We start from the raw sequence: 25,693 nt of genomic DNA on the forward strand, positions 1-25,693 counted from the left end.
ACCAAGTTAGTAAATGAGTTATACAAGATGAATGTGGGGTTTATGATTGCTCTCTGAATATGGGTATATAGATTCGACGGTCATGTACGATAGACAGATAGGATAGATGATGATATGATGACTTGACTCTGCTTTTTGTGGAATGTATATGGACTTTTTACTTTCTATGTGTTTATTCGTTGGCATGTATTCGAACATCGAGGACGAGTATCGGTTAAAACAGGTGAATGGTCTGTCGGTTAAAGGTTTAACCGAGAGAATCATGTTGGGACATAGCGCCAATCTAAGAGGGCTTCCTACTACTCCTATGCTACAGTAGTGTCCTTCAACCAGCCTTAGCTCGAAGAACAAGAAACAAGAACAATTGTCAGCGTGAAGTCAGTCTTACGGGATAACGGGAAAGTGGGTACACCATCACATGCAGACAGACCGGCGGGAAAGAACGGCACACCGTGGGGCCAAAAGAGGGAGGGGGAGGAGGGGCAGTTGATCATGTGCTTTTTCAGCTGTTAGCGTCTACTGCGCCCTTGTTAGCGTATAAGTCTGATTGATCCCGCTTGAAGGATGTAGAGGAAAAGAAACGAATCATGTCAAAATCGTGTGTACGAAGTATACGTATACGAATACGAATTTGATCTTCTTAGATTAGCTTAGCCTGGTACGAAGATGGACCGATGGGCTAATGGATTGATGGACCGCGTGATTCGACGGATGATGTAGGATGAAAGCTTCTTCTGACTGGGGATGGGGAGGTGGGCATGGACATATATAAGGTAGTAGATGGGGAAGGAGATAAGTTCTGTTCTTGCTTACTCATTAATTGCTGAGTACGAGTGTAGACGGACAGAATGAGGTCAGGCACTCTATTCACATTATTGTCACTGGTAGTATCAGTAAGAGGAAGCGTTATAGCTCCTCGTCAAGATAGTAACGGCAATCAGAATGATACTTCCATCAGTCCTTCAGATATGGAAACAGGTCAAACTACTTCTGCTCGATCAACTGGAACTTCCCAATCAGCTACCAGCACCTATATCAGCTCAGTTGCAAGTATTCAATCTTCTGTATTTTTGTCGTCTACCTCTACCGCTTCGAAATCAGGAAGTAAGAGCTCTCAAAACAGTGCTCCTTCGAGTTCAACTGCAGCTGCAGCTTCATCTGGGTCCACTTCAGATTCCGATACTTCCTTGACATCAGTGAACGTAGGATCAGGTACTACCGATCTAGGATGGATACCTACTTCTGCGATTCCTTCTCCACCTCCTTTGGCAACTACCAATAAGAATGTTATCAATGCTACCAAGACTACTTCCACTGGTGGGACACCCACTCCGATTACGTTTGATGATTACTCGGATGAGACGTTAGAACAATTCTGGGATGATTATGTGAGTTTGAAGAGTAATTTCATCCAGTCGTCGAGATCAATGTCTAAATCACACCTATCATACTTTATCCATTGTGTATCTAGCTGAAATTGATCAGATCGCTAAAGTACATTCCATCATATTGCTCTGTAGGTCGGTCCAGTCCAAGAACCACCCTTCCGCACTACTCCACTCCCACCTCAGCCATACCCCTTACCCGAAGACCCTCCAACCCTCTTCCCAGATTATCTATTTACCTGTCCCGAAAAAGTCTTAACGCAATATCAATTTCCTGAGGGTTTCTTATTTGGTTGGGCTACCGCTGCTCAACAGTGGGAAGGAGCTGTAAAAGATGGCGGGAAAGGACCGACTATCTGGGTAAGTGCATCTCGAGTATATAACAGGATAATACAAAGTGCTAGGATTGATCTGACGATAACGTGATTGACTTGTGATGGTTTCATGATGCGTAGGATTGGGCAGCGAGGTTCCCTGGTTTCATTGCTGATAATACTACGTCTGGTAAGTAAGCATCTCATGATGTGATGAGCACAAATCCTTGTACTTGTGAGGTGGAAAAGAAAGAGCTGATTGATGTTATGGGATATGTAGACGTTGGTGATCTCGGATACTACCTTTATAAACAAGGTAATTCCCCTGAGATAATTACATTCTTTACCGAAGATTAGCTGAATTGATCGTTGATTGTCCGATTGATCAGATATTGCCCGTCTCTCGGCTCTGGGTGGAAATGTCTATTCCTTTTCGCTCTTCTGGACAAGGATCTATCCATTTGGCTCCAAGGATTCACCGATCAACGAAGAGGGTGTACAGTTCTACAGGGATCTGATCAACTACTGTTGGGAACAAGGTGTCGAACCTGTTGTGTGAGTGTGCTCTCACAGAGAGCAACGATCATTTCAGTCCAACGAGTAAGGCTATGAGCTAACAATGGATTGTCGATAGTACGTTATTCCACTGGGATACACCGTTGGCTTTGCAGTTGAAATATGGTGGATTTGCTAGTGAGGAGATAATAGATGATTATGTCAACTACGCTGTTAGTCTTCCGCCTAATCAATCCTTTTTGTTTCCACCTGAAATTTGGCTCACACAAATCCCCCTTGCGTTCTAGGAAACCGTCTTCCGACAATACAATGGTACGGTCCACAAGTGGATCACATTCAACGAGCCTGTAGTCTTCTGCAGTCAGGTGCGTTAGCTTCTGATATGGGTTACATGTACACCAGCCAAGCCAAGCTGATCTTACATATGCGTAGGGACAATACCCAATCAATGTAAGTTCTTTTTCACCAGTAACCATTTATTCTCATATCGAGACGGTGAGCTGATAATACCTTTGACATCCTCCAGCAAACATTCTCGGACGGTTTGAACACTACTGTGTACCCTTATACATGTAGTTATCACCTGACCCTGGCGCATGCTAAGACTGTACAGAGATTCAGAGAGCTCAATATTCGTAAGTGGCAAAAATCGAAATAAAAACGTATATCACAGTACCTGATAAGTCTTGAATGCAGAGGGTCAAATAGCTTTCAAGTCCGATAACTTTGTGTAAGCTGGGTACAGTCTCGTAAAGAATTCAGCTGACGTATACTATTTTGCAGTGGTGTACCTTGGAGAGATGGTAACCAAGATGATATCCGAGCTGTTGAGAGACATGGCGTAGGTATTACCTATTTTCTCCTCGTATGCTACTCTGGATCATGAAAACTGATACTGTAACATCATGGACGTTAGGCATACCAAATTGGTATCTTTGCGGAACCCATATACAACACTGGAGTGAGTGCTAATAGCGAAATTCCGTATGATCCCAAAATGTTGATGTTGATTGGGTTTCCCGTTTAGGATTGGCCTGAACTCATCAAGGATGACCTTCCTCCTGAGATCTTACCTCGATTTACTGATGAACAAAAAGCTTTAATCAAGGGAACAGCAGATTTCTTCGCTATTGATGTGAGCGAATACCCTAACATTTCAAACAACCACAAACAATGGAGCTGAACTTTTTGGTATTCACCAGGGATATCGAGTAGGATATGTGACGGCTCCTCCAGCAGGGTTCGAAGCCTGTATTGCCAATATCTCTGATCCGCTCTGGCCAGCTTGCAATCAGGTCAAGTGGGTGTTTTTCAGCCGGCCTTCTAGGTCCTTATATATCGTATTGATGCCGTTTTCAACTTTACAGTTTCTACGTTCCAACACCTTACGAATGGGGTTTCGCCGATTTCGCAGATCAAAGAGTAACATGGTTACAAAATACCTGGAAGTACTTGCGAAGTTTCCTCAAGGGACTACTAGAGCAGTATCCTACGAGTGGAGGGATTTATCTAAGTGAATTCGGATTTGCTGAACCTGTAGAGGATGAGTAGGTGTCTTTCAACTGCCGATATTGATTCAATATTGTACGATGAAGCATAGTGTTCGGTGAACAAACAGGCTAACACTTCAACTTTGGTTCGGCGTTACAGACAATTATACAAGTATAGAGTTACGACAGATACCAAGCGAGAACTTTACTTTTTAAGTTATCTTGGTGAAGTTCTCAAGGCTATACATGAAGATGGAACGGATGTGAGAGGTACCTTCGCTTGGAGTCTTGTTGACAAGTGAGTGATTAGCACCTGGATAAGAAAAGAAACCCCCGGAATGAATCAAGCTAAATCGGATTGTGATTTCATCTGCAGCGTTAGTACCCTATTTTCTGCCCATTCTGTTTGATGCTCGTCATGAAAGTCACCAGTCGCTAATGGTAATTTGTGGTATCTGATTTGCGCACAGTTTGAATGGAACAATGGATTTGCAGTCAGATTCGGTAAGTGTCGTGATTATGGTATCGATTCTCCGTTCCCAACTCACCGAAATTAAGAATGATGAATGATGCTGACCTTTGGTGCTTTTAGGTGTTCAACATGTCGATTACAATAGGTGAGCCGAACTTTTTTTTTCCTGCTTGTTGAGAGACCGTTTTGCTAATTAGAGGATATTATTTGTCAATAGCCCCACTCTGGAAAGAACTGTAAGTCTGATTACTTCTGATTCTCTCGAGTATCCAAGGCTTATATACTTTCGTGGTGATTACAGTTCAAGCGCTCTGCAATTGCTATGAGCAAGTTCTGGAACTCGCATCGAAGTGGTTGATCGATTCACCCACCACCAATCGATACGCTTTAGAAGCTACTGTATACGTGTTTTCATCGGTCATGCTAGTAGCGAACGATAGGAAATTGAATTTTAATTATAACCCTGACTGGCTAAATCATAATCAAGACTTGAAGTAACTTAGTATCCGTAACCTAGAAAAATTTATGGAAGAAGAGATGTTATAAAACATGACGGGTGGCAGCGCACAGTCCCAAAGCAGAATCGGAATTTGGTCCTGGAGTGAATGGGTGATTGATTGATGAGCACAGACCACATGTGCGAGAGCTGAACCCCCTCGAATGACATGAGGTGGTGCAAAGATATAAAGTCTTTCGCGATCAAAATCATCTCGGTGCGAAACATTCCTATTGAGCTTTATCTTGTGTCTATTGTATTGTATGTCCGTGGCTATCTCTACTACTTTCTGATGAACTGAGTCTTGACAAATCTTCTTGAACGGTTAAAACCATACTGTATACCTTCGACTCACAAGTAAGGGTAAGTGAAATATCTCCTTCCCATCAAATGGTCCCCTGTGTAATAATGTCTCGTTATATGCGGTCTTTCACTTCTTGCACCTCTCTTTGGGGGATACAACAGCTGCACACTTCCATCTCTCTGCAAAGTCACTGCGTGATGAACGGACCAGGAAGACACATCGAAGGATGGTCCCGTGCGACCACACCTTATTCATCAACCCTCAAGATTGTCTCTCCTGCCAAGGTCCAAACCAAATCAGGCGGTTCATCGAATGCACCTCCTATTCCTATGCGTCAACAAGCTTATAACCCCCCTCGTTTCTATTCCCCAAGGTATCGAGATATTCGGTATCATCAACCTAATCATTCGAATCAAGGGCAAGTACAAATTCCCCGATACATCCCTCAAGCTCATTCGAATATTCAGTCCCCGAGACCGCAAAAACTTCCTGAATCTTTCAAAGAATCACTATTGATTGTTGATGATGACCCGAACCCTCCGAAAGGCATCACCGCAGAAGGAAGTTGGAAATCGAGACAGGTCAGAATTCAAGAGCCTTCTTTGAAGTCGGTCAATCGAAGCAGAGCACAGGCGATACCATATGAGGCACAACATTCTTCCTCGTCCCGGTCTAACTTTCAACATTCGAACTCAGGTCTGATGATGCTTCCGCCGAGGCCACACTACATTCAGCCGGGAAACAGCTTATATAACTCATCTTCATCACCGCCATATCATTCTGCCACTGGTCCCCCACAGGCTCAATCGCTTCGTAACATCCCAAATTTCAATACCCCTTCTGAAACCCGACACTTCATTTCTTCTTCAAATGCAAACGCAGGTCCGAGTATGAATTTCAACCTCGATCGACCGTTATTCTCTAGATCATATTTTTCTCCACTAGCTACTCCTGGAGATACAGCAGGATCAGCACTTCAGACTGGGTACATTAACTTAGATTATCTCCAATACCTCCAATTATCAAGACTAGCAATAGAAGATCAAATCGTCTTCAGAGTCCATTCGCAATCTAACGTATCCCCTTTGGTCTGGTCAGGAGATATGAAAACTTCGGGGTTTTTCGCCACTTCATCTGTATTTCAAAGACTTACACCTAAATCGTATGAAGCCCTCTTCAGATCTTATCAACCTGACCAAAGGAAAGATAATGAAGGCTGGCTGACGAGACCTTTGATGAGGGAAGTAATCATCGATCATATACTTTGTAGACCCTCCAAAAGATTTATCACTGTGAGGCTCGACTCAGTTTCAGATATCTCCAAAATGGCGAAAGAACCTGGACGAGAGGGGGAAAGAGAAGATTATTGGATATCCACTACGAGATCCGTTGACTGGGCGATATTTGAAATTGCAAGAAGATTAAGTATGTACTTGGTATCTGGAGGAAGGGAAGGTGATAGGGAAGTTAGATTAACCGTGATCAGTAAACATTCGAATTTATCCAATGGCAACGGTAATGTGGTGAAAGATAAGACAAGAGAGAGGACTGTTGATCCTTATTTCTGTTTAAAATCGCACGAGAACAATATACTTTCGCCAAGCAAGCTGGAAGCTTCTATACATGCTCGTCAAAGAGCTAAAGAGAGTTATGAGATTTTATACTGGGGTAGAATATTCGGTGAGAACATCCAACAGGATTTAGTATTCAACACAGAAGTAAGTCCAGACTTTAATACCTTTGGTCCCTTCTTACTTCCATTTGGTGTGTTTGATCTCGCTGGATGCATCAATAGGAAGGAGGATGGACTGATAACGTGGATGGTATGACATAGTATCTCCCTTTCAAATTACCATCGAAATTCTGGAAATCCCCTTCAGCCATCAGCCCCTCGTTACCAGGATGGTTAGGTAGACTGAGGTGGAACCCAATCAAGGATGATTGGCACTCTGCGGTCAGATGTCTTAGGGATAAAATTTATCCTACTACCAAATGGGAAAAGCAAACTGTTCACGAGTAAGTTTACAATTTTACGGTAGCCTGGTTGTGTTTGCCAGCTGATGCCATCCCCATTCATGCAGTCTGGGTTCTACGTGGCCTCCTACTACTAGTCCCGATGCGACTCCTGACCGGTCACAGAAGGATGCTATAGGGGCCAACAGTGACCCGATGCTGAAGGTCGTATCGGATACAGAGGCAGATACGGATCAATTCGGTTCTTCTCGGTCGGGAGAAGTATCCCTCGGTGGAAGTCGAGATAAGGGATCAAAGGAGGTGGTGGCAGATTTCATGGCGTAAGGAAACGTCTCAAATAGTGATGTGAACTCGTGATTTGGCCGCACCGTGCGGCATGAGATGCCGTCCAGAGTAGTAGCGAAATCATTATACGAGATACCTTTGCATATGAATCTTTGACTCTTCCATGGTGGACAATAGTGGTGACGAGCAGATACAGCATTGAAATAGTCATCGGCAAAGCCGCAGGTCAATCGCCATTTTGCCTCGTAGTTTCTACAAGTACAGTACGGTTATCTACGGGACTTGCAAACAATCTATTTTCAGGTCGAAGTCTCAGGCACAAAGCGAGTCCACCGAAAGGAACCGTAAACTCGCATTTGACCTATCGGCAATCTCTCGGAGGCAGCTCATACAAAAGTCACTCGCTTAACTACACTTGGTAGCCATCTAATCTATAAAAGAAACAATTCAAGGCCTTTGCTTATCTCCATCGTCTTTTCTTGATTCATTGTCGTCACTCATCCTGTGGAATCTGGGTTCAATTGAAGTACACATCTTAGAATATTAATCTTATACAAAGTGTCTAAGAGCATCATGTCGCAATCTAAGACAGACGTTGTTATCGTAGGATGTGGTAAGTCCAACAATTCCTTATCTTTTACCTCGTCGAGTCATGAGCTGATCAATTCGAGGTGACTGTGGACGTGTAGGTATCTACGGGATGTCCACTGCTTTGTGGATGTTACAATCTGGGAAATACAATGTGACGATGTTGGATAAATGCGGGATCTTACCTGCTCCAGATGCGGCTAGTACAGGTGAGTGATCAGCACGATTCCCATCAATGTGCTTGTCACTGATGGTCGACGATGATTTCGTATATTCGTGTAGATCTAAACAAGGTGAGATTCTACTCATCGAGCAACGCTTGGACCCAAGTGATCATCATGCTGATATCTCGATCTATCATCAGATCGTCCGAACAGCAGACTACGCCGACGCTTCTTATGCCGAACTTGGTTTGGATGCGGTTGAGAATTTCTGGAGGAAACCTGAGTGGGAAGGAACATATCATGAGTGAGCTCGATTGCCTCTTTCTTCCGCTTCTTTCACGTTGCGAACTGAAGTGTGATTCCTCGGCAGATCCGGCGTAATGGCCCTTGCCGCGGAAACAGAGAAAGAAGGGCTTGAATTCGTTTCATCCGCATACCAGAATTGTAAGAATCTTGGAATCAACGTTACCCTTCTTAACAACTCCAAAGATATCAAAAGCAAGTTTGATCCTAAGATCCGTACGGGCGATTTCGGAGGTAGACAAGGGTACCTGAATCCTATTGGAGGATGGGCGGAGGCTGGCAGAGCGTTGGAAGTAGGTTTGAAGAGGGTAAGACAGCTGGGAGGACATGTGAGATCGGGAGCCGAAGTTACGGGATTGATCAAAGATGGTAGGAAGGTCAATGGAGTAACGTTGAAGAGTGGAGAGGATGTTAGAGGAGACTTGGTGGTCATTGCTGCGGGTGCTTGGTGAGTACAGGTATAATTCAATACTTGTCGGAATCGAAACTGATCACTAGTATTGCGAGGGTAGGACTCCAGCATTATGTGCCTTGCCTGGAGTATCTGCTCGACTTCCAGACGTCGTGGCTACGGGGTGAGTTTGACGTTTCTCTAAGCAGATCCTCTGCGGATCGAGCTAATATGACTCGTTGTGTAGTCAAAGTGTCGCTGTCATTCAACTTACACCAGAGGAGGCTAAACAATACGCTTCAGTCCCTGTTGTAAGTCACCAGATCAACTGGATTTGTCCAAAGCTCGAAATGCTAAGCATTGCGGGTGGTCTTAGGTATTCAACCTTGATGACGGATGGTATATTTTCCCACCAAACCCCGAAGGTCTCGTCAAGATGGCTATTCACGGTGCAGGTGTACTCAACCCTCAATCCAATGGTGTTTCCATCCCTCGAACAAAGTTGACCGCTGGGGCCGAAGATGGAGCTATCCCGCTAAGCAGTCTTAAAGGATTGAGAGATGGACTGAGACAGGTTTATCCTGAGTTGGCTAAGAAGGACTACTTGACTACCAGATTGTGCTGGTGAGTGCTTGACCTTTAATGTCAAACACTTCTTATCGAAGGTTGTGAAGCTAATGTGGGAGTATATCCAATCGGCGAAAATAGGTACTGCGACACCGTCACTGGAGACTGGTTGATAGACTATCATCCTGATTTCGACAATCTCGTAATTGCATCAGGAGATTCAGGACATGGATTCAAGTTCACACCAAACATCGGACGAGAGATTCTAAAAGTCATAGAGAAGAACCCTTCACCTCAATACGCCGAAAAATGGTCATTCGGATATACCGCCAAAGCAATCAAGGAGGAAGGATCGAAAGCAGCTGTTATGGACGTTAGCAAGGAGGAAGCGGAGATTGCGAAAGCCGGTGCGGATGTCAGGGCTGGTAAGAGGAAGGTTCTAAAGGAGAGTGATTTGGTCAAACCTCATGATTTGAAAGCGAAGAACTCGAAATTGTAAGAGTAAGAGCAAATGCGGTGATTGGTTGTATAGTATGATATACGGATGATTAGAGGAAAATAGATTGATAGATGAATTATCTGTTAGAGTCGGATGAGATCTGTATGCATTTGGATAGACTGATTAACTCATTGAGGCTACGTATCAACCTTAAGTTGTATTACACCTTTTTTGAGCTACTGTTCTCAGCCCTGACTTTCCCTCCATCCTCGCTTGTATTGGTGCACGTCCATCCTTGATAATTCTTGATAGAAATGCTGATTTTGAACTCAGAGGCTCTACCCAGCGACGAAAATTGCGTGCTGAAGTGTGCTCATCGAGAGATGATGGTACAGTCCATTTAGAACATTGATATTCCAGGCACGCATCAAGTAAACAAACAATCAATCCAAGATTCCAGCAAATCGGGTTGAAATGTTGAAATGTCGTCATTCCCCCTATCTTATCAACATCGTCCTATACCCATCTCTTCTTGAAGCACCATCTCTTCCCGCTAATGTACACATGCTCTTGCCTGCCCCATCATGCCCACTCGACCTCCTGCTCAGCCCCTCCCATCATCATCTTCCTCATCCATCCAGCGTCCCCACTACATTGCGCCGGAATTATACCAGCTCTTCGCAAATATATCATTCCACATCATCCCTGCCAAGCTGGAGGAAGATCTAGGACGGATCTATGGTCTGGTAGATGACTTGGGAGGGCAATGCGTCAGAGTGGAGGAATGTAAATTCGTAATTAGCGCTGTAAAAGGAAAACCGAGATTACTTAGAGTCCTAGGTGAGATGTATGTGAGTGAACGGAACTGAACCAAACCATACGGGTTGATAGGTATATAACCTACACGCATATTGGCCATAGGATAAAGTCCCGATTCTAACTCCTGAGTATATATACGATACCTACACTTCTGCATTGGAATATGCAGCTCAAGGTGATACCGCACTTCGACCACCTAAGTTACCAGATAGGTCGAAATACGTTATTAGTCCTGGTCCGAGACCTGTTAGATCCATAACTACTTTCCCAAAAGTAATGGATACCCTTGATGAGGATAAGCACGATGAGGATGTCAAACCTGCGTTGAAAAGACGAAAGCTGTCGCATGATGGGGATGTGAAGCCTAAGATGGAAGTGGACTTGGTGGATATGACTCTCTTTGAGGAGGATGTTAGATTTGAGGATATTCCTTCGTTGTGTGTACATCGAGGTAGTCCACTGAAATGTGTAAATCAAGATATAGTGAGTGGTCTCCTATGTCCCAATGATTTATACTGCCTGTCACTGGAGTCTGACGCTCGAGGAATTGTTTCTAGGTGGATGCTATACGTCCGATCATCGAGGAAAGGGAGTTTGAGGAAGCGCAACAGAAGAATTCAAATGTGTTGAGCTATAGGAGGAGTTTGAGCGTGGGTTTCTCTTTCATAAAATAGTAGTATCGCGCATACCGAAGATGGCTGAAAGCTGATAACGAGTTTTACCAGATTATAAAAGGTCAGCTGAGAAAGTGTCCTGCTTTAATATCGGGTTCGTCATGAGCTGATATCTTACGACAATTAGCCGTTCCAAGACGTATCAAGTCAGGTAAAGAAGCTATGAAGTTATCTGGAGTAGGCGACAAAGTTGCTCAGCGTGTATGTCCGGTTCCACTTCGATTGATCTAAAAGGTAGTACACGTCTTTCTGACAGTTGGATGTGATCATTCAGATTGACGAGTACCTTCAAACCGGTAAAATCCAAGAATCAACCTCTATCGTCTCTTCATCCCGCTTCAAAGCGCTCAACCTGTTCGCATCGGTCTATACGATTGGTCACCACAAGGCGAAGGAATTGTATGATAAGTACAATTGTAGGAATTTGGAAGATGTGAAAAATCATTTCGAAGCTATAGAAGAGGATTCACCAGAAGTAAGGTTAAAAGATAAATTGAGGAGAAGGAAGAGAGGTGGAATGAAACAGGTTGAAATCGTTGAAGAGTGGATTAGACTAAAGGAGGAACTTGATCAGAAGTGGGTTTCACTCAATACCAAATTCGAAACAAACTACTACTCTCTTGTCAAGTCATGCAATTGTAGGTTATTCCACAAACTGACGAGGATGGATTGACCAACTTAGAATACCCCGAAAGGAAGTTCAAGAAATAGCTGAATGCGTGATGGAACATCTCGAAGCTTACATACCAGGATGTGAATACACCATATGCGGAGGGTATGTGAAACTCCTTATCCCCCTTTTTCCAGTACATTATCTTCGAGGACAATAGCTGATATAATTAGTATCATAGCTATCGAAGAGGAAAGACCGAATCTAACGATGTGGATATAGTCTTCCGTCCTCCAGGTGTCAATTTGGATATAGGTCTTTTGAGGGATTTGTATTTGAGATTATCGGAATTAGGTATAATCACACACGTTCTACGTGAGTCAATCCCATTCAGCATATATGCAGAATTTGTCCTGAATCGAATGGGATAGACGTAACGCATCGTGATCCTAATACACCCATTCACGCTTCTTCGACAAACTTTGATAATCTAGATAAAGCTTTTGTGATTTTCAAGTTACCCGGACCAGGGCGGCTGCATCGACGAGTCGATTTGATATCTGCTCCTTTCGATCGGTATGCTTCGGCGATATTGAGTTGGTCGGGAAGTATGATGTTTGAAAGGGATCTGAAGTGAGTGGGACGAGTCATTGAGAAGAGGAGTTGACTGACTAATGATACAACATGATATTTTGCTGTTGTTCAGGAGATATTCGGAAAATGTGTAAGTAAACCTACCGACTTCATATGTCATTTCCACTGAATTGACCGAATTGGTTGTTCGATCTAGACGAGGATACAAGTTCCGAGCGGGTCTGCTGCAGGTTACAACAGGACAAGAAGTCAATCTAGAAACGGAAAGGGATATATTCAATTTCTTGGGATTGAGATATGTTCCTCCAGAATTAAGGAATGCCGACTGATCGTGAATTGTTTCTATAAAAGATGACGGATCTGTCTCGTTGGGAAGGACATAAATAAATTTGACCTCTACATACCATATCATATCTCAATTTGGAATGTTGTGTCTGTATTCGGAGGGGGGACAATTGATAATTACTGTATGTATCATTAAAACAATGACGAATATGGATAAATTTCAAGCTCAGTCGGACTGACAAAATGTAAACATATCTTATATATGTATACATGTCCAAACATCTAATCTAAAAGTATACATGTAATGATCCGTCGTTCCGTAGTCTATGTCAATCTACCACCTAGTAACGTCCGCCTCCGCCTCCCCAAATACACTCTCTTTCTTGACCCCGAACCCATCTCCATTCTTATCCTTACCGTACTCTTCCAGCGGGATTACTCGATCTTGGAAGAAATTAGGCATTTTCCTTTTTAAGAAACCATCGATCCATCCATTTATAGCTTCGAATTCCAACAAAAATCCATCATGTCCATCTGGACTAGGGATCAAAACCAATTCAGCATCCGGTATGTAAGCAGCGATCTCCTTCTGTTCGCTGGTGGTAAACAGACCATCTGACTCAATACCAATTACCAGAGCGGGAGGTTCGAGCGATAGTGCTTCAGATAAGAGTTTTTCTAGTTCGATATCACTGGGCGGCTCGCCCTCCGATGAGTGAGGTGGTAACTTCGATGAGAGTGATCCGAGAGAAGAGTCTGTGGATGGTTGAGATAGGTCGTGGGTATCGAGTTTACGGGTAATGTGGATATAACAGTTGGCATCGAATCGGCCAGTAAACTAAGTACAGACACAATTAGATCAGTTAGATGATGGTTCCATTCAATGTGGCTGGTGAGAGATACATGAGAGACGAGCAGATGTGAGCTGGCTGGATGAGGAAGGATAATCAATGGTTGGGAAAAGGCAAACAGACCCACCTTATCACCTTGATACCTCAGATAACTCTGCGCACTGAATATCTTTGGTTGTTTATCCCCTCCTGTACCCGTACCATTACCACCCACTTTCCCATCCTGCTGTTGAGCACTTAACGCGGCGGCCGAACCCAACGCAACACCTTGACCAATTTTATCGTTTTCTCCCAATACCAAGCTCTTCTCCAACTCCGGAGTCTGCATACCATTAGACGTAGACGTAGATGATTTACCCGAATCTGAATTCCTCCTCGAACCCAAATTCGAGCTCGATCTATGTCCATCATTATGTTCTCTCCATGCTATTTCCCTTGGAGTCTCCTCGTTGTGGAGTTTCACATCTGAATCAGAAGGTGAAGAAGGATCCGTAGTCTTCTTTCCACCCATAATCCTCACACCGCCTTTGGGGACTTTCGACTTGTTGGTAGAGTTGTTACCTGATCTCCTACCGAATCGAGATTCGAACGAATCCCTACTTCTATAAGTTAACAACGCGGCCATTCGAGCCGCTGCCAATCCCCTTGTAGGCTGTTTAGTCAAGTCGATAGTAGAATTGTCTTGTTCAAAGTAATAGCCATCTTTATAATCTGGATCAGAATAGATAGATTGTCGTTGAGCTTCACCCCACGATATACACCATGCGGAATGTCTGGCGGAGGTAGCGAGCGGGACGATCGCTTTGACGAATCCCGGTGGTGAATTTAGAGGCCATTCAAGACATGTCATCCCTCCCATGGATCCTCCTATTACCGCTGCGACTGATTGAACGCCGAGTGATTTCAAAATGATATAATGGAGTCTACGGTTGATGGGAAAAATGGCAAATGTGAGTAATTGACGACCAGATTTATCTGTTATACGAGATATGTGAAAGACAGATAGATGAAAAAACTTTGACTCACCTAACATCGTCCTTGACACTACTACCAGGCATCTCAGGACCGAATGGTTTACCCGTCTCCGGGTTAGTCGTCACACTTGATATGGTCCCGTAAGGGGACCCAATGACGTTGGCGCAGAAGATGAAAAATCTAGTAGGGTCGAAAGCTCTATCTGGCCCAAGGAGAGGACCCCACCTGAGCGGAACCAGCAGGAAGTCAGTATAGCTGATACAGAATATACAGTAGACTTGGATAATGATAGTGCAGAAGCCAATTTGATCCGATTCGATCAGACCATTCCAACTGGGGATGATCTCATCGAACTCATTCGATCAACCTTCCGATGACCTATCGTACTCACCAATCTTCGACATCCGCACTACCCGTCAAAGCATGACAGATTACCAAACAATTATCTCCATTTTCATTCAACTTGCCCCATGTCTTGTATGCGACAGGTACGTCGGTGAGTCTGACTCCAGACTCGAGTGTGAAGGAAGGGACGGTGGTGATATTCTGTGATATCAATCCGGCGTAGGGATTGGTAGAAGAAGAGGATGACGATGACATGGTGTGTCGAAAGGAAGGGGGGTTTGCTACTCCTTTGTCGTAATCTTAATTCTTTTTTCCTCTCAGGTAGAGAGAGCTTCGATAGTCGTTGGGCTTCTTGATGGGTATAGATAGATTGCTGAAATGATCTATGCGAGTTGGACAGTCTGACATTTCTGAAATCTGAGTCGAGCGATACTCAGTAAAGTGGAGTCCAAGATAAGCGGCGATCGCCGCCGACACAGGTTGATGCTGGTGTCAAGTAATTCATCTCATGCAGATACCACACAGAACAAGAACACAAGCTGTATGCATCTTATCAGAGCAACGATATATATATCCCATTATCACATCACTTTTCCACAAATTTCTCTTTTAACAATTCCCCCTTTTCCCTCTCTTCACTCCTTAATCCATCCGCCGAAGTGTTGTTAGCATTAGCAAGATAAGGAGTATTCAACACTCTCTGAGCTTCAGGGACTTCTTTGAACGCCTCTCTCAACTTATCAGTGGCTATTCGCTTGATTTCGTTGAGGACTGTTCGGGTAACTTGGAGTAATGGTCCGGCAAGACCCAATTGAAGGATTATATAGCTGCAGTCGAATTGAATCGAGTCGAGTCTGTCAGCTTTGCGCACTTACTTGATCGATGTTACTGGAATAAGGTTAAATATACTCACGCTGAAGCACCTAAAACCAAGAGCATAGCGAAATACAATGGATTGAACAGCACGGCCATAGCTTCGTTCCAGCCAAGCACCACCATTATACCATACATCCAAAGCGGTACTTGTGCGACAGAAGAGACCATCGATCGCTTCGCTTCAACATACGCAGCATCGGCTTCTCGCTTAAATCGAGTTTCCAGCGATAATAGTTTTGTCGGTGATAAGAGTACGAAGGAGGTTGAAGGGTCGAACGGTATAGGATCTGATTCGATGTCGAATGTGACTTCTGGAGATGGTAGAGAAGGAAGGAGGGATGAAGTGGTAGGTGTAATTTGGGAGAAGATTGGTAACAACTTGAGTGTCTATTCCAAAAGCACATCAGTCATTTATTCACTCAAAAAAAAAGCGCGAATCCGAATTCGACGGTATGACTCACCTCCTCTTTTGCCTTTGTGAATGCACTTTCGATATCATCTTCAGGTTTCCACACTCTAGGTACACCAGCCTCATCATACCTAAACCTCTCTTCAAAGGTCGTTCTTAAAGTCGCCAATATAGTAGCATCGGAAGTCTGTTCCTCCAACTTCCTTCTGAGCGATAACCACGTTCTTGCTCGTAAAGATGCAAGTGCAGCTTCATTCTCTTCGTCAGAGCAGTTGTAACCTAGGGATAAGAGCGCATATATCAGCTGATGACCTAGGACATTGAAACTCAGCTGAATTTGTAGATGGAATAAATATACCCACTCTTTGCTTTCGAGAGATATGATCCCTCGGCATCTTCACTGACCTCCTTGTACGTTGTCAAGACGGTATCCCACATTTTAGGTGAAGGTTGAGATAAAGCAACTTCGACAGGTTCAAGTAATTGTCTCTTGACATTCCGCTGAAAACAGATATCAATGGTAAATCAGCTTTCGTCCAGTAATAGCTCAGGTCATTCGTTAACGCCTAGAAGAACCAGAATCGCAGACTCACCTCAATCGTATTGACCATCTTCTTCGTCTCATCCTTCCTATACCTATCCGCAATATTCTTCAAATCATCTTCCAAAAGTTCCAATTCACTCGTATATTCCCAATCCGTCCCATCTACAACCACCTCTTTAGCGCTCGTCAAGAAATTCTGTCTAGCCTGTTGCTGCGCTTGGGTAACGATCTTTGCAAAATCATAGTTCACTTCTTTCGTTCCCTTTGATAAGTTCTTGGTGAAATTGTTCAATTCGATCTTATGTAAATTTTTCAATTGTCCAAGGAACAAGGAAGATAAGTTTGAATGTAATGATGATAAGAGATCAAGTCGTTTACGCTGATATACTCCGGCATGATACCTTGATGCGTCCCTATCGAATTTGCCTGATAGGGATGGTTAAAAGAGACCAATGTCAGCTCATTCACGAGTCAGAAGACTGCTTAGCTGACCCACCTAAAGCAGTATCCAACCAATCTTTCATCAATACGCCTAAGCCCTCTACGACTTGACCGGCTTCTATAGGTTTTCTAACCACTTTGGAGCTGGCCAAGAAAGTCTCTGTGGCGGAAGCTGAAATTTCGTCGCATCTGAACTGAGCTAGTAGCTCTTGTTGGGTAGGGAGATCAAGATCTTTGTTGGTGAGGACTTGTTGCTGCGATTCACAGGTTCGTCAACATCGCACAGTGGCACGTACACTTATTCGGCACAGTTGCATAGATGGTACACAGCGAAATGAAAACTCACCCAAATACCCTCCATGTAGAAGCCCACACCATCCGCCGGAATCCTCTTATGATAGCTAGGTTGGAATACATAATCGGGTCTCGAACGATCGGTAAACCGTTTACGAAGCTCTAGAATTTCTTCTTCGAATTTCTCGGGCATGAGGACTTTGTGGGGCAGCGTTGCGAATGATAGGTCGAAATAGGATGAGAGGGTCGCGTCGGCGAGGTGTTGTGGCTAATGAGTATTCACTTCAGCTGGTGTGTTCAGATCGCATGTGTGATGAAGGTTTCAAATACTAACCTTTGACAAGCTAGCCCAGATCTTCTCCATATCCTGAGTCAAAGTCGCCGTCAGATTGCTAACTGGTGTCGAGCCAACATGATCCCTTATGACGAAGAGGATCATCGTTTTCTCTTGCGGTCTATCATACCAAATCCATAGTCAGCTACACGCTGAGATCAAAATGCCTTCAGTAGCTCACTTTGGTTTTGAGCTATCACCACCACCTCCGAACAAACCCAAGTTCACTTCGAATACCGTCTTGAGAAGACCCATGTTGGCTCCATTATATAAACCAATTTGATGTTCCCTACAGTGACGGAGCAGTGTCAGTCAGCGGCACATACAGCACATGTTCACGTATCAACCAGTCCATATTTACATTCAGATGAATGATCTGATAGAAACTCCTGGTGAGTGAAGACTTACCATAAATTAACGATCAATACCTCCGTACTAGCCAAACTGAACAAAGCCGATTTCCTCTCGAAATCCTGATCTTCTCCTCTTTCCCTCCCATCCGTTCCTTCCACATCCATCACTAGGGTATTGCCGTATGCCGAGGGACACATCCATATTCCTTTGGTAGTCTGTTGTCGTCTCGATTCATCCATCACATCGAAACTCGTTCCGAATAGTCTGTTGAGTAAAGTTGATTTACCAGTTGATTGAGATCCAAATACGGATACTACATCGTAGGCGAAACCTTTATCGAGCAAACCCCATTTAGACAAGTAAGGCGATAATTCTTTGCTACATGGCGTGGTGGTCACCAATTTAGCCGACCACACATGGAGTAGCAATAGCAGATATATGAGGTATTTTGGTAAGATGGACATACGTAAATTCCTGATGTTCATTGACGATCTGTAATCTCCCTTCTCCAGCACTATTCACCCCATTAGAGGTCTGTTCCATCTCTTTCTGCGTGGCTACCAACCCATTGTGTGTTGGTGGGGGCGATACCACCGATACTTCTTTAACGGCTTGACGAGCTTCGTCGGTGGTGCGCGGATCGTCCAGTATCCGCTGTAGCTCTGGAGGTGGGTTGGATAGGAGGTCAGATGCTATTTGAGGTGTTTGGTTCATGCTTGAGTATAGGTAGGCTATCGTGGGCGGAACAACAAGAATTGAGAGGTATAAGAAAGTACTCCTTTCAGCTACCGAATGTGGACTGAATGTGGAAGCGTTGTCAAACGTACTCGAGTACAACGTCACAGGTGAGATGGGGTCAATACTGCTTGTTTCCTTAATTGAGTGACCCACTTGACGGGATGGGGGGTTAGTCACCGCTTGCCCGGAGTGTACTCGTACAATTGACGCGACTGTGTACTCTTGTGTCTGTGTGAATCTTGGTCTTCTCACAACGCTCACCCAACAAGCTGCATCTACTGCCAATCAGACAGGACTACCTCATCACCCAAACCCAAACCACCCCTCATCATGGCTCAATCAGCAGAAGACGAATTCTCAGATATCGTCAAGATATCCCCTCCATCATCTTCAGCAAGTCTCATGTCATACGACTCGGTCTCGGTGGGTGAGAACAATCACAATAACAATGACAGCGAGATCAAATCCGAGGTCATGTCATGTACGAACGACGAAACCGATGTCAAGCCAATCATCCTGGTGTCACCTTCCAAGCATACCAACGATAGGAAACCTCCCCATGTCACTTTTGAACCTGTTCCGATCACACCGAGCAAGAAGGAACACAAACAGCCTGTGTCAGCGGTAGATGAGGAAGGAGGGCATGGGGTTGTGGAAGATACAGTCAGAAGGGTCAGACAACAATCAGACAAGTGAGTGATCAGCTTTTCGTACAAGGGTCCTCCTGTAGAACACCAAGCTGATTGACCGGTCTTCGTTCTAGACTCCAGTCCATCGCACAGCCTTACGCGGATAAGACAAGATATTTCGCTGAATCGAAACCAGTCTTATTCGTACGTGATATCTTGTGGTCATCGTATACGTGCTGATTTATGAGTGGGATAGACATTTATCGCACTTTGGATCGGCTTCAGCGCCATCCCCATATTGATCTTCCTGTGAGCTGCCCATGACTCCTCCATGACAAGACATCAGCTGACAAGATCATACTGGTATGGCGATAAGCGGATTCGCTCTCGCCGCTACAGTATTTATACTCTCCACAGCATTGATTTTCTCAGCTGTAGTAATCTTAGGAGCGATCTTAATGGCTGGTAAGTTGTCCTCGTCCCAGTAACACACACGCTTATATAACTAACTTACGTGCGTTGAACAATCGCAGCTGCTACTTTGATCGGTACAATCCTCTTTGGCGGTAAGTCGTCCTTATACGCTTTATTAACCGATCCGCCAGATTCCCAGCTAATATGGTTACGATATATGATATGAAGCTACGATCCTCACACCTATCTTATTCCTCACCACCTTCCTTTCCTCTTGTACACTCTTCACTCTCCTCTGTCTCTTCCTCATCCATCGATTATATCTCCATATTCAATTATCCACCGCCGAATCATCCGAGGGTTATTCCCTCTCGGCTCTCGGATCAGGTATCAAATCATGGATGGATGAGACAATCCAGCGAATCATCTTATCTCTACCTTTCACTCGCAGCCACAGCGAAAGCGATGAGAGCCTGTGGTTAGAAAGGAATAGTAAGTTGGGTAAAGTAAATGTCGGTAGGAAATGGTCACCTGTCGAACTTGCCAATCATCAACCTATAAGTAAACATTCGGACACTCAAGGAGATCATAAAGTCAAAGATGGTGATGCAAGAGTAAAAACAAGTAGGGATAAGAACCAAGAGGATACGTCACATGATAACGAATCGATCATCAGTGAAGCCGCTTCTTCTGGCTCGTCAAGTTCTTCGTTAGATACACCTTCCACCGGCTCAGGGTCAACTTTGAAAGAGATTAAAGACGTATCGGCTTTTGATCGACATCTGACTAAGGAAGAGAGGAAAGCTGTAGTTGGAATGGTCAATTGAGGTGTTAGTGACCATGATAAATTTTCCTACATTCGAGCAGATAGGTGACAGTGTATTATGATACGATATGACGTTGATTTAAGGTATGATTTTAGTTGTATTCGATTTAAATGATTCATTCTTTCCTTCCTCCTTTATTCTATATGTACTGAAGATTCACGATTTTTATATTTTATGTATCTCATGTTCTTACGTCGAAATGGTCCCCACGTAAGGCATTTATTAAGATTGATCCGTAAAATTGTTGCATGATTCATTCACATTATTAAAACCATCTCTTCGCATTACATGTCATCCTACGACCATCCTGTAAATTCTTCCAATCTAACTTCTAATCATCTTGTTAACTTTTCCCCTAAACCAAAACACCCACCTTACCCAACTCCTTCTATAAGTTTGGATCATACCAACCTCCCTCCTCCACCTTCAGCGATCAACTCCCTTTCCACCCCTTTTCGCTCATACCATCTCCTAACTTCATGTAAACTAGCACTGGTTACTCCCAACCCTAACAACGTGAACAAATCCCTTAGGGATAAAGCTTCAGTTTGGAAAATATGTTGTAAGATTGGTAAATAAATTAATAACAATTGTACGAAGAAGGATATCGATATAGTTAAAAATAACATTTTGTTCTTGAATATCGTACACGTTAATCCACGGTTTTGTAATGCCGATACTAAATCGAGGAAGACGAATCCTGTGAACGTCTATCAAGAAACATACATTCATGATTAGCTTGAATCTCCGGTTGAATATAATGTGGATCTCCTTCAACATGGTCCTCTCTTTGAGATCTCACTCACCATAGTCTGATCCCTCTTACTCATACTCCCATCACTTATCTCCCTCAAATAGATATACAGCGTCCCTAATACAATCATCGTCGCGCTGAATGCTACTCTTCCAATCAACCTCTTCGACAAAACATGATCTCCCTTCTTTCTTGGTGGTCGTCTCATAATCTCTTTATCTACCGGATCTACACCGAGGGCTTGGGCGGGTGGTCCATCCATAAGTATATTGATGAAAAGGATTTGCATGGCGTTCAGTGGATTTGCCAATTTGAAGAATGTCGATAATGTAATTAAACTCAACGCAGCGACGGCAGTCGAAAGTTGGAAAGAAAGGAAATTTTGTATATTGTAGAAAATCGATTTCCCTTCTTCGACCGCAGGTAGGATAGATGAAAAATCATCATCTACCAATATAACATCGGCAGCTTCTTTCGCCACGTCCGTTCCCGATTTACCCATTGATATACCAATATCAGCCATTTTCAGTGCTGGTGAATCGTTGACCCCATCCCCCGTCATGGCTACCACCGCTCCTCGCATCTGCCATGCCTTGACGATAGCCATCTTGTGCCGAGGGGTCGTACGTGCGTAGACCGATATAGAGGGTACTCTTTCGATCAATTCCCTCTCGCTCAGTTGATCTACCTGTGTACCCAACATACAACTTGACGCTCCTGCGATGGGATTGATGGGACTTCCAGAAGATGAAGAAGGGTTGACTTTCAATCCTAGTTGTTTGGCTATTGCCAAGGCTGTGGGTTCGGCATCTCCAGTGATCATGACCACCTGGACTCCGGCGTTATGCAAGGCAGATACCGCATGTGAAACTCCCTTTCGAGGTGGATCCATCATAGCTTGAAACCCAACAAAGATCAGATCGTTGCCTTCACCCTTGGGGAACCCATAAGCCATCGCGATAACCCTTAGCCCTCTTGCGGATACTTCGTTGGCTCGGTCGAGGATGGTCTTCTGCGTTGAAGAGTCCAAGGAAGGCGTAGACGAATCGGTAACGTAGAAATATCGACATTTCGAGAGGACTTGCTCAACCGCTCCTTTAAGGTAGATCATATCGGAGCCGCCGTTGAGTGAGCCAGTGACACTCATGATCTTCGTTTCGGAGCTGAAAGGTATTTCAGATTTACGGGTGAAGTTCTGATACCACGGACCTATATCAGCTGCTGATACCTCTTTCACGTACACGACTACGCTCACTCTTCGTTGATCATCGGCTCCAATAACCGGCAATACGTTGAGCAGAGCCACTTCGGTAGCTTGACCAACGTTGATGCCTTGTTCATTCTTGAAAGCGTTATTGCATATACTTCCTACTATAGCAGTCTTTTTCAATGCTTGAGATCGAGCAAGTTCAGGTTGGTCAGGTCGTTTAGGTCCAAACGGAGAAGTCACATTGAGAAGAGGCGAGAGATCAACGAGATCGTCAACCGCATACATGTGCGTAACGGTCATCTCGTTCTTAGTGAGTGTACCTGAGATTTACTGTATGCTCAGGTCTCTACTGCTTGCTTGAGTTGGTAACTAGCTTACCAGTTTTATCAGAACAGATCACGCTGACACTGCCCAAAGCCTCTACACTAGGTAATTTCTTTACGATGGCTTTCCGTTTAGACATTCTTAGAACACCCAGAGCGAGAGTAACGGTAGTGACAATGGGTAAACCCTCGGGGATCGCAGCGACGGCGAGTGAAACTAGAGGACCATGTGTGAGCTTCAGGCCGATAACAACGTTGCGCTGAGCTCACCTCCTATCGTGAACATCTCCAACCAATCTCTATTCTGCAGTACACCGATGAGGAAGATCACTCCGATCACACCAAAGGAGAAGAGTGAGAGTCGTTTGGCCAGGTCGTCCATATCCAGTTGTAATGGCGTTCGTTTCTCCTCGACCTATATTTTACATTACTACCATCAGCTATACATAGATAAATACCACTAGCCGGATAGCTGACTTACATCTTGCATCATGGAGAATATAACTCCAAATTCAGTATCTTTGCCTGTTCCAACTACTATACCTGATCCGTGGCCTATAAAGTACAGCTCATTAGCTATCGAGCTGAGCTGATCTTTCATATCTACTGAGTGAGGAAGACTTACCACTCCTGACAAGCGTACCCATAAAAGCCATACAATGCCTTTCTCCCAAAGCTTTCCCACCACCTTCACCATGCGTATCTTCGCCCTCACCCCTCTCGCATATATCGGTGTTCTTCCTTGCTGGTCTAGTTTCTCCTGTCAAAGCTGATTCGTCTATTTCTAAGGATACAGCAGTGATCAATCTGATATCTGCAGGTATACGATCTCCAACTGAGAAAGTGACCAAGTCTCCTGGAACAAGTGCATTGGCTAAGGGAGTGAGGGGATGACCATTCCTACATTGTCGATTAATCATCAGTCAGAGGTAAATGAGAATCGTGAAAGATGGACCGGACTTACCGTATAAGATGACAATAATGAGGTACGAGCTGAAAGCACACACTGGTCAGCTTTTCGGGTGCAAGGAAACCCAATCGTAGAGCTCACCTTGTTCAAAGCTTCTAGGGATTTCTCAGATCGCTGCTCTTGCACGAAGCCGACTGTATATCCCATACGAGTCAGCTATTTCCGCTAACATATAGACGACATCGCCTGGGAGAACGAGTGAAAGAGATAAGGTCGCGGGTATCGGAATCGTATATTACTTACCAGTTAACACAATACCCACGGCAACGACCACACAAGCTGCATCATCATAATTCCCCATCAATGCACTAACGACACTGCTACCAAGTAAGAGCAATATCAGGGGGTTCTCATATACTTGTTTGGCGAACTTGAGGAAGAGTGGATCAGCGGGCGGGAGCTCGAATTCGTTGGGACCGTATCGAGCTAAGAGGGTTGAGAGTGATGATGAAGGTAAACCTTGAGTAGGATGAGTGGATAGTTGTTGAATAGTTTCCTATATATACAATATGACAATCAGTCTTTTTCCATGAGAAGGACAATTGACTCAGTATAACTGAGTTTCGGGAAGATGTGAAATTTTAGACTGAGAATGTTATACTCACATCAATAGTCTTATGAGCGAATATTGCACTTGGAGTTTCCCTCTGTCTTCTCTCCGTCTGTATTCTCTTATCTTCTTCCTCCATCTTCAATTGTTCGTAATCCTTCTTTCCCATAATCCTCTTTCCTACTCCAACTAATCTACCTATAAACCCTTCTTCCTCTTGATCTATAGGTTCTCGGTAATCCAATCCACCATTTGTTAAAGGGAAGTTATGCTGGGACCTATAAGGCGAAGCAGCATGGACATGCGATGAAGAATCCCGTCTGAGGGAGGCAGTAGGTATTCTAGGTGAATGATGGAATGGAGGGAATCCATCGGTGATTGAAGCTTGTCTTCTGAGAGTAGTCGAATATGCATATCCACCGTTATTCGTTACTGCGCCAGTCCCTCCCTTATCTATCTTACCAGGCTCATCCACCAATCCACCCAACGTAGGATCATACTCGTTATTGTTGGTGGAATAACCTAATCCGATGTTACCATATGAAGCAGAACCTCTCGATACGGTATTAGACGCATTCCTACCTGGAATACCATACGATGAAGCTGATGCTCCTCCTCCGGGTGGCGGGAGGGACATGATTCCTGACTTGGGAGATTCAGAACGAGAGGGCGGCGGTGATCTGCGTTTTAGCGAGGAAGATGATAGAGGTCGAAGGATCGAGGCCATATCATGAGTGGAGTGGGTTGGCGAGTGAGGATAAAAAGGGATCTTGGACTGAGAGTATACGCGATGCTAAAGTGACTCGATCGTTGGCAGTAGGATGAAAGAAGGAATGATCTATTGTATGTATGGATCCATAGCATGTAGCAAGTGGAAGCAAAGTGGGATGCTGCTGTAGGTGATGAAAGTGATCTTGCTGCTGCGTGTACGGAGCAGCAGCAGTGTCAAGTTAATTTGGTGCACGAGGCGCGTCGATTATGATGGTGGATTTGGCCGACATGGGTTTGAGGCGGTTACTACCTCGTACCAACCGCAATTCCGCATACATGATTCATCTCTCGACATCATTCTCATGAGAACAGCCTCAACAACAGACTAGATACATGACCAAGACATGCTCCCAGAATACCATACCAGCTGGCAATATACATAATCAATTGGGTCCTTCTTCATTCATTCATCGA

At 44.2% G+C, this 25,693-nt stretch overlaps 8 protein-coding genes across 8 annotated transcripts; 5 read left to right on the plus strand and 3 right to left on the minus strand.

Moving 5' to 3' along the window:
- Positions 1–848: 848 nt before the first annotated feature.
- On the plus strand, positions 849–4,007 carry V865_001410 (uncharacterized protein; the record flags this gene model as incomplete). Its single annotated transcript, XM_066225228.1, has 16 exons — positions 849–1,388; positions 1,521–1,745; positions 1,841–1,889; positions 1,980–2,015; positions 2,089–2,254; positions 2,334–2,427; positions 2,503–2,580; positions 2,648–2,665; positions 2,742–2,850; positions 2,912–2,945; positions 2,999–3,056; positions 3,132–3,176; positions 3,243–3,350; positions 3,418–3,515; positions 3,583–3,762; positions 3,866–4,007. The coding sequence occupies 16 exons, from the start codon at positions 849–851 to the stop codon at positions 4,005–4,007; spliced, it is 1,980 nt and encodes a 659-aa protein (XP_066081325.1).
- A 1,167-nt stretch (positions 4,008–5,174) lies between these two features.
- Positions 5,175–7,275, plus strand: V865_001411 (uncharacterized protein; the record flags this gene model as incomplete). Its single annotated transcript, XM_066225229.1, has 3 exons — positions 5,175–6,695; positions 6,812–6,993; positions 7,059–7,275. 3 exons carry the CDS (start codon positions 5,175–5,177, stop codon positions 7,273–7,275), a joined length of 1,920 nt encoding a protein of 639 aa, XP_066081326.1.
- Positions 7,276–7,809: 534 nt separating this feature from the next.
- Positions 7,810–9,748, plus strand: V865_001412 (uncharacterized protein; the record flags this gene model as incomplete). The annotated part of the gene is made up of 9 exons (XM_066225230.1): positions 7,810–7,849; positions 7,926–8,033; positions 8,107–8,117; positions 8,189–8,292; positions 8,359–8,739; positions 8,804–8,866; positions 8,930–8,993; positions 9,059–9,306; positions 9,391–9,748. The coding sequence occupies 9 exons, from the start codon at positions 7,810–7,812 to the stop codon at positions 9,746–9,748; spliced, it is 1,377 nt and encodes a 458-aa protein (XP_066081327.1).
- A 524-nt stretch (positions 9,749–10,272) lies between these two features.
- Positions 10,273–12,714, plus strand: V865_001413 (uncharacterized protein; the record flags this gene model as incomplete). Its single annotated transcript, XM_066225231.1, has 11 exons — positions 10,273–10,539; positions 10,610–10,990; positions 11,065–11,157; positions 11,233–11,242; positions 11,309–11,382; positions 11,456–11,757; positions 11,864–11,956; positions 12,033–12,166; positions 12,223–12,424; positions 12,498–12,515; positions 12,582–12,714. The coding sequence occupies 11 exons, from the start codon at positions 10,273–10,275 to the stop codon at positions 12,712–12,714; spliced, it is 1,707 nt and encodes a 568-aa protein (XP_066081328.1).
- A 290-nt stretch (positions 12,715–13,004) lies between these two features.
- On the minus strand, positions 13,005–15,096 carry V865_001414 (homoserine O-acetyltransferase; the record flags this gene model as incomplete). Its single annotated transcript, XM_066225232.1, has 4 exons — positions 13,005–13,508; positions 13,649–14,444; positions 14,548–14,721; positions 14,888–15,096. The coding sequence occupies 4 exons, from the start codon at positions 15,094–15,096 to the stop codon at positions 13,005–13,007; spliced, it is 1,683 nt and encodes a 560-aa protein (XP_066081329.1).
- Positions 15,097–15,427: 331 nt separating this feature from the next.
- Positions 15,428–18,807, minus strand: V865_001415 (protein SEY1; the record flags this gene model as incomplete). The annotated part of the gene is made up of 11 exons (XM_066225233.1): positions 15,428–15,668; positions 15,755–16,104; positions 16,179–16,405; positions 16,489–16,627; positions 16,720–17,096; positions 17,167–17,365; positions 17,458–17,673; positions 17,740–17,860; positions 17,921–18,028; positions 18,148–18,471; positions 18,560–18,807. The coding sequence occupies 11 exons, from the start codon at positions 18,805–18,807 to the stop codon at positions 15,428–15,430; spliced, it is 2,550 nt and encodes an 849-aa protein (XP_066081330.1).
- A 354-nt stretch (positions 18,808–19,161) lies between these two features.
- V865_001416 (uncharacterized protein) lies at positions 19,162–20,701 on the plus strand (the record flags this gene model as incomplete). Its single annotated transcript, XM_066225234.1, has 6 exons — positions 19,162–19,523; positions 19,595–19,664; positions 19,717–19,769; positions 19,837–19,925; positions 19,994–20,026; positions 20,103–20,701. 6 exons carry the CDS (start codon positions 19,162–19,164, stop codon positions 20,699–20,701), a joined length of 1,206 nt encoding a protein of 401 aa, XP_066081331.1.
- Positions 20,702–21,102: 401 nt separating this feature from the next.
- On the minus strand, positions 21,103–25,145 carry V865_001417 (calcium-transporting P-type ATPase, PMR1-type; the record flags this gene model as incomplete). Its single annotated transcript, XM_066225235.1, has 11 exons — positions 21,103–21,411; positions 21,508–22,650; positions 22,711–22,985; positions 23,044–23,205; positions 23,259–23,403; positions 23,470–23,543; positions 23,614–23,888; positions 23,953–23,981; positions 24,040–24,092; positions 24,202–24,454; positions 24,564–25,145. The coding sequence occupies 11 exons, from the start codon at positions 25,143–25,145 to the stop codon at positions 21,103–21,105; spliced, it is 3,300 nt and encodes a 1,099-aa protein (XP_066081332.1).
- Between the last annotated feature and the right edge of the window lie 548 nt (positions 25,146–25,693).

Source organism: Kwoniella europaea, chromosome 1 (genome assembly GCF_036810445.1).
Source record: "Kwoniella europaea PYCC6329 chromosome 1, complete sequence".
NCBI lineage: Eukaryota > Fungi > Basidiomycota > Tremellomycetes > Tremellales > Cryptococcaceae > Kwoniella > Kwoniella europaea.